The sequence below is a fragment of the Sphaeroforma arctica genome (assembly GCF_001186125.1).
Source record: "Sphaeroforma arctica JP610 unplaced genomic scaffold supercont1.1864, whole genome shotgun sequence".
In the NCBI taxonomy this organism is placed as follows: Eukaryota; class Ichthyosporea; order Ichthyophonida; genus Sphaeroforma; species Sphaeroforma arctica.
In genome coordinates this window covers 1-10,635 of record NW_014038694.1, presented here as the reverse complement: position 1 = coordinate 10,635, position 10,635 = coordinate 1, and the positions used below count along the sequence as shown (strand labels likewise).

The 10,635-nt window shown below is 43.9% G+C and overlaps 6 protein-coding genes across 6 annotated transcripts; 4 read left to right on the top strand and 2 right to left on the bottom strand.

Moving 5' to 3' along the window:
• Positions 1 to 29: 29 nt before the first annotated feature.
• SARC_11771 (hypothetical protein) lies at positions 30 to 398 on the bottom strand (the record flags this gene model as incomplete). Its single annotated transcript, XM_014294142.1, has 2 exons — positions 30 to 248; positions 282 to 398. 2 exons carry the CDS (start codon positions 396 to 398, stop codon positions 30 to 32), a joined length of 336 nt encoding a protein of 111 aa, XP_014149617.1.
• Positions 399 to 402: 4 nt separating this feature from the next.
• On the bottom strand, positions 403 to 1,119 carry SARC_11770 (hypothetical protein; the record flags this gene model as incomplete). The annotated part of the gene is made up of 2 exons (XM_014294141.1): positions 403 to 843; positions 1,060 to 1,119. The coding sequence occupies 2 exons, from the start codon at positions 1,117 to 1,119 to the stop codon at positions 403 to 405; spliced, it is 501 nt and encodes a 166-aa protein (XP_014149616.1).
• Positions 1,120 to 2,065: 946 nt separating this feature from the next.
• On the top strand, positions 2,066 to 2,950 carry SARC_11769 (hypothetical protein; the record flags this gene model as incomplete). The annotated part of the gene is made up of 1 exon (XM_014294140.1): positions 2,066 to 2,950. The coding sequence occupies one exon, from the start codon at positions 2,066 to 2,068 to the stop codon at positions 2,948 to 2,950; it is 885 nt and encodes a 294-aa protein (XP_014149615.1).
• Positions 2,951 to 3,070: 120 nt separating this feature from the next.
• Positions 3,071 to 3,316, top strand: SARC_11768 (hypothetical protein; the record flags this gene model as incomplete). The annotated part of the gene is made up of 1 exon (XM_014294139.1): positions 3,071 to 3,316. One exon carries the CDS (start codon positions 3,071 to 3,073, stop codon positions 3,314 to 3,316), a length of 246 nt encoding a protein of 81 aa, XP_014149614.1.
• A 272-nt stretch (positions 3,317 to 3,588) lies between these two features.
• SARC_11767 (hypothetical protein) lies at positions 3,589 to 4,236 on the top strand (the record flags this gene model as incomplete). The annotated part of the gene is made up of 1 exon (XM_014294138.1): positions 3,589 to 4,236. A coding segment is annotated over one exon (648 nt), but the record flags the coding sequence as incomplete, so codon positions are not given.
• A 3,397-nt stretch (positions 4,237 to 7,633) lies between these two features.
• SARC_11766 (hypothetical protein) lies at positions 7,634 to 7,900 on the top strand (the record flags this gene model as incomplete). The annotated part of the gene is made up of 1 exon (XM_014294137.1): positions 7,634 to 7,900. One exon carries the CDS (start codon positions 7,634 to 7,636, stop codon positions 7,898 to 7,900), a length of 267 nt encoding a protein of 88 aa, XP_014149612.1.
• Positions 7,901 to 10,635: the final 2,735 nt, after the last annotated feature.

Genomic DNA, 10,635 nt, shown 5'->3' with positions numbered 1-10,635 from the left:
ATTTTATTTAGTGTTTCGTTGTCGCTCTATTAGAAACTATGGTAAATTTCATTGGGGCGAATCCTGACCCCCGAGCTCGAGCCTAAGGCGACCGAGTAGTTCCCCTGGTTTGTCAGACCCGCGGAAAACCCAACAGCCACACTGTTGGTCAGTTGCCCTGTGTTCCCTGCTTGATTGCCGATTGCTACTGCACGGATACCCTGGTTCAGTTCTTCCGCACCATAGCCTACACCGACCGCGTCCGCTCCCTGTAGCGTCGCGCCGGTCAGTCATCCTATAACCACGGAATTTTCGCCTTGGGACGTCTGGCCCGCCCAATACCCGATGGCCACCGCTACCGTACCCTGTGATGTTTTACCCGCCTCGTTCCCGATTGCAACGGAATTTTCCTCTTGCATATCATTACCAAATTATGTTCCTATAGCCACAGAGTATAGTCCCTGGTCCGTGGTCCCCGCGTGTGGACCCAGGGCTGTCACATCTATACCCTGGTTTGTCTTGGTTGCTCTGGTTTGTCTTACCCGAATCAATTCCTACGGCTACGCAATATTCGCCCTGTATCGTCATCCCCGCTCCATAACCTATAGCCACGGAACTTACACCCTGGGTCGTTTTGCCAGCGCTATTTCCAATTGCGACCGCGTTCGCTGTCTGTGTGTCGTTTCCGGCCCTTGATCCTACCGCCACAGCGTACGAACCCTCGTCTGTTGTGCTAGATTCCCGACCAACGGCCACGGTACTATAGCCTTGGGCTATCGACCCCGCGCTTATCCCAATGGCCACGGAACTTGCATCTTGCGTGTCATTTCCCGCCGAATTGCCAATTGCCACACTTCCCGACGCCTGATTTGTCGTTGGTTCGGGATGCCGGCGTTACGGCCCAAGCGCACGTTAGTGGACCCTACTCTTCAAGACATGTTTTTTTGGTGGATGTTTGCTATAAGGAGCATTTTTTTCTTCAAACTATCACCGAGGAGTTTGATTCAACCGCGCTCTCTCGACATTGACATGATCGTTTTCGCGATTACGTTGTCACGCGATCGTCTTTGCTGCGTACACTGCACCCCAGGCGCTGGATGATGCCGATCGCCGCCTGGTGTTCGTACCAGTTTTCGACATGAAATCAATTGTACTTGACGAGTATAAATACAGACACATTCGCCAAATATATATACATTTTACGAAACAAAGAGATGTTGCGTCTGAACTACTCGATTAATAATATCGACTCGACGGATACGTTGTATCGTCGTATGCGTTACGAAGACTTTGCCATTGGTCACCGGTGCGAACATACTATTGTGGAAATCGTCAGGAGCCGCGTTGGAACCCCAAACACCGACACCATGATGTTGGCCGCCAACTCGACGAACTGGGACGATTTTCTTGCACGTATGTTCTTCGATCCCAGCTCACATTGAGGATTAGAGGACATTTCAGGAAACTCCGGAAGCATCGTGACTCGGATCACACTTACATCGGGGTCCGATTTCGACTTTACAGCCATCCACACGAGATCGGATGGCAATGATGACGATGGTCTAGGAACAGCCCTGAGTCAGTTTGGGGAGAACAAAGATGCGACGTGTGTATTTGATGCACTCATCACGACCGCCCAATTGGTATCGAACATTTTCGCATAACGGCGTCCGAGCAAAAAAGTGTGGCAATGTACTGCTCGATATTCTAGTGCCACAAATCCAGCGTGAGAAAGAAAAGTACCCGGAGTTGCGCACAACGGAGGGTTTTAATGGAATTTTGACGAATCTGGCAGATCGAGCCAATATTTCAATCATTCTAGTGACCATTAACTCGAAAAGATTGATGCATGTCAAGCCGACGAGGAAGAATATGTCGGCAGTATTATGGACGTCCCAAGAAATACAGAACAGGGAGATGTTGAGCAAATACGTCCCCAATCGGCACCGTGTCTTCACCATGATGTTCATCGACTTCAATTGGGTGACACACATGAGCATGTTTCTGCGTGCCTATAGGGATCATGTCATGTGGACGACGCATCTCGAAGTCACCGAAGAGGACATGGAGACTTTGATGCGCAAACATGCCGAAGATCAAGGAACAGTGCCTGGAAGTCCGCCTGGGTGGACACGTAGCCCAGTTTGTGAAAATGGCATGCACGGACTTTCTAAGCTGGAACATGGCCGACATAGACGACATGGACTGGACCACTCGGCCCATGGAATTAGTTTATGATCCCGTCACCAACTCGCGCGTCGTTACACCCAACAGTGTGTTACATATTGACGGTGAATCCATGTACATATCGACGCATAAATTAGCCACATATGAAGGCGTGCCGATCATCACGGACTTCCGGACCATGGACCGAATCTTCGGGCCGGGGTTTTACATGTACAAGATCGTATCACACGTTAATCCAACGGAATGGGAGAAAGTCGTAGCTCCCATGGGACTACATCTCGTGACGCATGTCGATTATTCCCCGGTTATTGTACAGATGCGACAACTGGGATATAAGATCCAGATCATCGCCGGATCCTGGGGATGGCGAACTATAGATTGTTTGGATGTGGTACCCCTCCACAGTTTCATCGACTTGAACCAAAAAATCGTGGATAATCACAATATCCCCATGTATTGTAATTTTTTTGGGATCTTCCAAGAGATCGAATCCGGTGACACCTATCGCTTACCTTCAGGTTATGACGCACGGATGCAACCCAGTCAAGTCGACAATCTCGAAATGATCAACGGTGACGCCGTTGTGGGCGTTAACACGACCAGTGATCGGGCCTTTGTTGCCATTACAGCGACCGTCAAGTCGCTGACACGGTTCGCTATGTTGGAACAATTGCAGACCCTGGTCCTGGGAGGCGCCACGTTGCTGCATATTTTTTTTGGACGGTATTTACTTTTCCAACCTCAACACCACGCCTATACATTGGCCGTTCTGGATCAAGACTAGCACTTATATTCCGAGTCTAGTACTGAACCTTGAACAGTCGACCAACCCGGACTCGACGCTGCTATCCCAGCACCCCGAGTTGGACCATCGTACACGGCCGTGTTGGGGGATGTCGGCGTCATGCGCGAGTTGCACGGATCATTTCTGACCACCAACACAAACGCTTTGGTCAATGCACACAAGTCCAAGATCTTCCATCACGGTGGGCGGGACGGTATGCCCATGACCAGCAACGAGGACGGTAATTCGGCCATCGGACCCTTTGATACCACAGAGTACGCGACCGAGAACTTTGACACTAACATAGTGCACATATCGGCGTTTACATGCGACCGCACCCTCTCCAATGCCAACGGCGGTGAATAGTTCATACATGAAAAATCAGGCAAACTGAACGGCTTTATCCCTAAAAGATCGGATCGACACGATTTTGTACGTATACTGAGTCTGCTGAACCTACGCGCTGAAATGATAAACGATGTCGATGGCAAAGACACATTCTTGGCTAAGATAAATGCCCGCGACGGTTCCAAAGAACCCCCGCACCCACTTGGTATCAAGCCTTTTCTTGGCGGCCATCACATTCGGGGGTCTCAAATTGGTTTGATTGCAAGTACGTAATCCTGGACGAGTTTGTGATGCAGTCACCCAAGTTCGTATTGTGTCTCATAGCCAAGTTCTGGAATGCCAAGATTGTTCTGACAGGTAACCCGGCCTACCAACTGGGTCATTCGTCTCCGAAGTGGATGGTCATCACGCGCAACTTGGAGTTGCTTAATTCAGCCAAGGTGTCCCAGTTGCCAAACAGATCGTACTACCGATACATGAACGTCCAGCGGTTCGATACCGGCGACCGAATCAACGAATTGGTAGCTAAACTGATGGGAATACGTGCCAGGTTATCCGAAAACACCGTCATCTCGGCCAGTTACCAGGAGTTCCAGATCAAGAGTATGCTCAAACAGGACTTCCCGAAAGTCCTTATCAAACGCTCGGAGGGGATTCAGCTATTCTACGACTCTCGGGATTCGCACATGAATTATCTTATATCGGCGCAACGTTCGTGCCCGTACAGCGTGTGTACGAAATGTGGTAGATTCTACATTGAACCCACGGAAGATGACAGCAGGCCCCGACTCACCGAGTCCCGGAGAGCCAGGTTACGCCTCAACTGCAATTGTTCGGGCATGAATATTATCCAGCAAGTCCGAGATGAACGTCCGGAAGACAAAGTTATCTCCAGGGCCAACAAGGCGTGCCCAGCATTCAATATTGCTAAAGACATGGTTATGTCCCGTACTCGAATGCAACAGTTTGTGAATAGTGGTGTGCCTCAGGGTACCCTTGAAACTTGCTGTCGATTTACTATATATCAATTCCAGGGCGATACCGTCGAACCTCCGAACACCATTATCTACCATCTACAGTCAGGATGATACTCGACGATACGACAAGAGTTTAAGACCTTCTTCACGTGCTACGCTTTTTCTATACCTTTGTCAGTAGATGTAGAAGAATCTCCCAAATATTTGTCATTGACGATGCCCTGGAGTAACGTATGACTCGCTAAAAGTATACTCAGAAAAATAGAAGTACATATGTACAAACTTTATGCAACACAAATACAGGTGTATGTGGATTGTTCGATGTATAATTGTAATTATGAGACGTTGATTCAAGCATTTTATTCGGTTGTTGACCATCAAGTCGATCCATCATCACGGAGCCGTTTTCGCACACGTGCTGGAACGCACATCTTCATGAAGTTACCTTGGAGTTTGCGCAACTGGTCTTCGGCGACCTTGGCGCGCCCATTTGCTTCAATGAGCAACGTATGCTGTTGCAGCTTGTCGAGTTGTGCACGCTCTTGTGTTTGAATGAGTTACTGTTGAGCTTCGGCAAGTCGATCGGTGAACTCAATATTGCGTTCTTCGGCCGTATTTATGCGGAGTTTCAAAAGCTCAATTTCGTGGCTTAAGTTGTGTTTCACCGACTCTTTTGACCGGTCTAGTGAAATATCCTTCAGATCAACTATCACAGAGCCAAACACATCAGGGTTGATAGATACTAGTTCAGTTTGATTTATGTAGTGAAACGGTAGAGTTGTCTGTATATTTTTGAGGTATTGCCGTATATCTCGTTCCGCCTTGCCGGAAAGTTCGACGTGCATGCAGCAAAAAAATGTGAAGCTTTGGATTGTTGAATAAACCATCGTGCTCCTTCAAACGACGAAAAATATTAGTCTTTGACGTCCCGAACTTGAGCACTATATCTGAATCGGTTGCATCTGTTGACTGAGTGCACTGATCGCGTAGGTTACCAACGGTTCCGATCTCAAGAACGTAGATGCTGGTTGGATAACCAAGTAAAAACGTGTCGGGTAGGATTGCTGCGAGAGAATTTGCGCAATGCTCGGTAATTTGCATGTGGTCCCGAATTACAAACGCGAGTATAACTTCCAGCAGCCATCTGCAATATGGGCCTATACGGGCTTGTCTGGATGACAGAATGAATTTCACAAGTCCCAGTGTCGTCACGAAAAGTATTTCAACGTTCTTGATTTTGATTTTGACGTACTCGTCACTTTCGAGCCCTTGTACTACCTTTACTTGCATTCGAAACACCTATCATTTTTGAGACATCCAGCGCCTTAAATAATGTGTTGTCTATTGTACCATCCCCCACAGTGAAAACTGTTGTTTCAACACCATTTTCATCTGCAAACGACCTACACGCATAAGTAGGTGGGAGCGTTTCAATGACACAAACCATTTTGAATAACATTTAGAGTTGTAATTCGAAAGACAATAGTTATTTCGACATTTATTTGCCTCAATGGTATTGCGTTTTGTAAACAGCAGCGTGGAAACCACCCCGCACTACGAACGTTCGCGCGTTCTAGGTGCTATGACGTCCGCGACTTGCTTGTACCATTGACTCTACGCTTGAAGCGTAGAGTTAATGGTAATGTGGTTTGTAAACAGCAGCGTGGAAACCACTCCACACTACGAGCGTTTTACCATTGAACTCGAACGATATCACCGTTCGAGTCTGGTCTGTTGGTCCAAAGTATACGTCAAAACGTCTCTTCTGTGTACACTCGAACGGTGATACCGTTCAAGTCTGGTCTGTTGGTCCAAAGTAGACGTCAAAACGTCTCTTCTGTATACACTCGAACGGCATCACCGTTCGAGTCTGGTCTGTTTGTGACTCGTGAGCTTGTGAAGTGTAGCCGTTTGATACGATTTGTAAATATCGTACACGAGGCCTGTTCAACTCAACTTCTCGCAACGTTCTGCGTGCTCCAGTGATTCCCGTATTTACTACGACGCTACGCTCAAAGAGATTGTGTCCAGTTCAAACGGACACAAAATTGCAAAAACCACCCAATAATTGCAAAACACAAAATACAGTGAACTCATAGAGCCTGAGACGGACGAAGCGAAAAAAATATTTAAAAAAAAAAAGGTAGTTTGAGAATTGGCATAAAAAAAAGGCGATTTTATGGTATGAAAAAAAAAGGCATTTTGACATTTGGCATAAAAAAATGGTAAATGTGGCACTAAATAAAGAGTATTTGCGAGAGACTCATAAAATCCTATCTTTAGAAAAAAGAAAAGAAAAAAAGAAAAAAATACTCTTGATGTCCTTAGTTATTGTCTCTTTATCAAGAATTACCGACTTAGCCTTCATCAGACTGGCACATCTGGTTGGCTGATCAGAGGATCAACTAGGTAACGTTAATAATATTCGGTTGAGCCATCTCGCTACCGAAGTATTCAGATATACATAAAGTTGGAAAGTAAATAAAGTTCTATTAATAGAACTAGACCAACTCTTATGTTTAATATTTTACTGAGGCCTTTTAATGGCCTCGTCCAAATATCTGATATGTAAAATGGAAAAGGTATCAATTAATAAAACCATTAAAAACCATGTAGGAAACTTAAGTTCCTCGTACTATTAAGACTACGTTTATAATTTACGTACTGCCTAAGAGTATGTTTATAACATATAGTCGAATGTGGAGGCCCGGCTATTATACAAACGGTTGGCCGACTTATACCGCAAGGTAACAAACGATGATGTATCAGAGAAGCAAGTGCGTCGCATCTTTAAAGACTGTCGGGCCTGTGCAATAATGCGGAAAGACTTCTCAAAAGTGTTACCACCTGTCGTTAAGGAAGCCGAGTGGTTCATCGAAAGAATTTAAATGGATGTGTTCTATGTATTCCGCAATGAGAAAGTAGGCACTCGTGTGATTCTTCTCGCGCAGGACAAGTTTATGAAATGGCTATGGGGTCTGGAGCTACGTGATTGGTCCGCCTTGACGAACAACGAGGCGACGAAGAACTTTTCTGGCGTTTGGTATCCCCGATGTGTTAACAGTCAGTAAATTGCGAGAATGAATTTGACAATGCCGAGTTCATTTGATTTTTGGGGTAGTACTGGTGTGTATGTTCACTATACCACCATTGAACGACACGAGGCTAATGGCCAGATCTAACGCGCCAGTAGAACCCTGAAGAATTGGCTCAGTAAGTCGATTGCCTCACGTAGTGATAAGGAGTTCTGGAAGATTATCTTGGACTACAATTGAACAGTTCACAATTGTGACTCTGAGTTGTCACCTTTTTTTTATAGTTTTAGGGTTTTAGGGTTTAGTCATGGAAGATACTCGATATGGCACGCAGTAACTTGCAGAAGACGCAACAGAAACGCATCGCTAACGCCGAGGGTCACGCTACGAACCCTCCACCGCTAGATATAGGGGATAATGTTGTTTGGAAACGCCGTGATAACGTTTCCGATAAGATGGCCACTGAATGGGTTGATGAGGACATGTATGTCACACGTGGGCCTTATGATGCACAGGGGACCACTACGATATTTGTGATCCAGGTTGTAACAACGTCCGTGTGCATCGAGACCAGCTTAATCTTGAAGTAGGCGGCTCTCCTGGTACAGCTAAAAAGTGTACGCGCACTTGTTACATTAAAGGAGTTCATGAACTCTTTTGAATGGTTCAACAAGGTCTCCGATGATCTTCGCAAATATGTTCAGACCAAGAAAGGGGTCAATTGGTTTGGGGATTACCAGAAGTTTCTTCATTACATTGCAGAAACTCTGCACTGAGGATTGGAGAACTTAAGATCCAGCATTGGCGAATCACTTATCAACGCGGTCCGTAACTTTACCGCTGATGCTGATTACCGTGTGAATTGACTACAATCTTTAAGCTCGGTGGGCGTGTAGGAGTCGGCAACCTATAATCGAGAAAATTCGGGATTCGCGGGAGAATCCAAATTTTAGATTGTTTTTGGGTCTGAGTTCATTCTCGAAATTTCAGTACACATTGTCGAAAAATTGTGGCCAAAGAATTTTGATGAGTCATCACCACATGACCCTCGCAAAACGGCTAAACGCAGAACTAATGATAAATCGTGAATAGGTCAGAGCTGGAAGTTCGTAAACATCACGTAGACGTTTAGGCTTAATTGTAGACCTTTAGACCGCTACGGGTCTGTCGGCGATTGTATAAATAGGGTAGTATAGTAGCTTGGAGCCCTCAGACTTCAACACAGAGAATTAAGAAAGAATAGAGGAGGTACAATTGCAGGATACTACCGAGAGTTGTTGCCCGAGTCTTTTGCTGAAGTTTAGAGGGTTTATAGTGTACTTTGTGGACCAGGATTTTTGAACTCAGGGCTTTTTGGGTTTGACCAAGGATTTGCGGAATCTTGAGATTGCTGGTCAAATACTATAAAACCCTAAAACTAAATGCCCAAAAAGGGATTATTGTTTTATATTTATATATATATATTTTATGGGCTTGATAATAAGGATCGAAATTAGGGAGTTTCTCAGTTTCGAGTGACCTAATAGTTTTACCAAAAAAAAAAAGACAAAGTAAAAAAAAGCCTTATCATAAGAATTTGGCGTTGCTGCTTAATATGTAAGTTAAGTTGATTATACGTTGAGTTGTTATAACTTTGTTTTCATTCGTTGATAGACATGCACCGACACAGGTTCAGGTTCAACCGCGTATAACATTATGTAATTACATATGTATTTATATGCTTTTTTTCAAACTTATAGACAAAATTTTTTGATTGTGATTTTTTTTACTGAATAATGATTAGTGACTAACTTCATTACGTTTTACGTTTAAGCGTATAGAAATCAATATCATATACGTTTATATTGAATGTTTACGTGGTACAATATTCAGGTTCCGAGGTGCAATACACACCCACTATTACATACTATTTGGATGATATAGTCCAATTTCTTGCAATATTAGGATACACTTTTTCTGTCCCATTTGAAGGGTTGCGTTTAATGTATACGCTATTCTACCTTCACGCAGTGGAGGTTGAATAGAGCCGGTGCTTTGAAATGTCTGCAGCGTTTCACAGTTGCGATTGATTGGTGACTTCACTGCCGACAGCTGAACCCACAAACACTCGAACAGGTCTAAATATTTATTTACGCACTATGTTGAGCTTCGATGTATCTGTCGCGACTATCTGTGTATGACTATATACTTGTAATACTATTATTATTTATAAAATAAACACAAGGGAGATCAATTTTAATAAACAAGTGTGCATATGTATACCTATGCGCATATACAAGTAGATGTATGTACTTGTGGTTGCTTACGTACTTCCATGACTTTGTCTTTTCACTGAACGACGTCACTCTGTATGAAGCAACGGTGAATTTACTAGAGTACGCATGGTTAGCTGTTTCAATGGCTGGTTATCGCATTACACCCTCACACCTACGTAAGAGTATGGAGAGCAGTAATAGGCGTGTGGATACTATAATCTGAGCTGCGACATAAATTCGATTGCAATCTGCGAAATAGATAAAGAAGTTTATATATGTATATATATATACATATACCAGATTTATATATACATATATAAATACATACGCACATTTCACACGCACACACACACGTGTACACATAGGCGAATCCGTCTCATATATAGCAATCATAGATAGTACGGCCATTTGCTTATGTTTCCTGATAGTAGAATGTGCTTATTCCGTTGATCTACGCATATATACTGTAGTCGCTGTCGTACGCCTTAGTAGCACCAAACCTTCGAGCTCGCGTCAAGGTACGTTAATCAAAGATCGCTTACAAAACCTACACACACACAAAACCCAATCAGTACGCATATGTATATACATACGCACATTACTAAATCTGCATATAAATATATACATATACATCTATATGTATATATACTCAAAGAGTTCACAAAAAGGAAATGGCTGATGGGGAACCCCTGCCAGCCGACCAACACAGCATCGGAGACACTGACACCGATGACTCCAGCTTGAGTGATTTCCAGTATGTTATTCGTTCATATATCTACGTTTATGTATCTGAGTTTATGTATCTGAGTTTATGTATCGGAGTTTATGTATCACTGTTTATGTATCCGAGTTTATGTATCTGTGTTTATGTATGTGATTTTATGTATCTGTGTTTATGTATGTGATTTTATGTATCTGTGTTTATGCATCTGTGTTTATGTATCTGAGTTTATGTATCTGTGTTTATGTATCTGAGTTTATGTATCTGTGTTTATGTATCTGAGTTTATGTATCTGTGTTTATGTATGTGATTTTATGTATCTGTGTTTATGCATCTGCGTTTATGTATC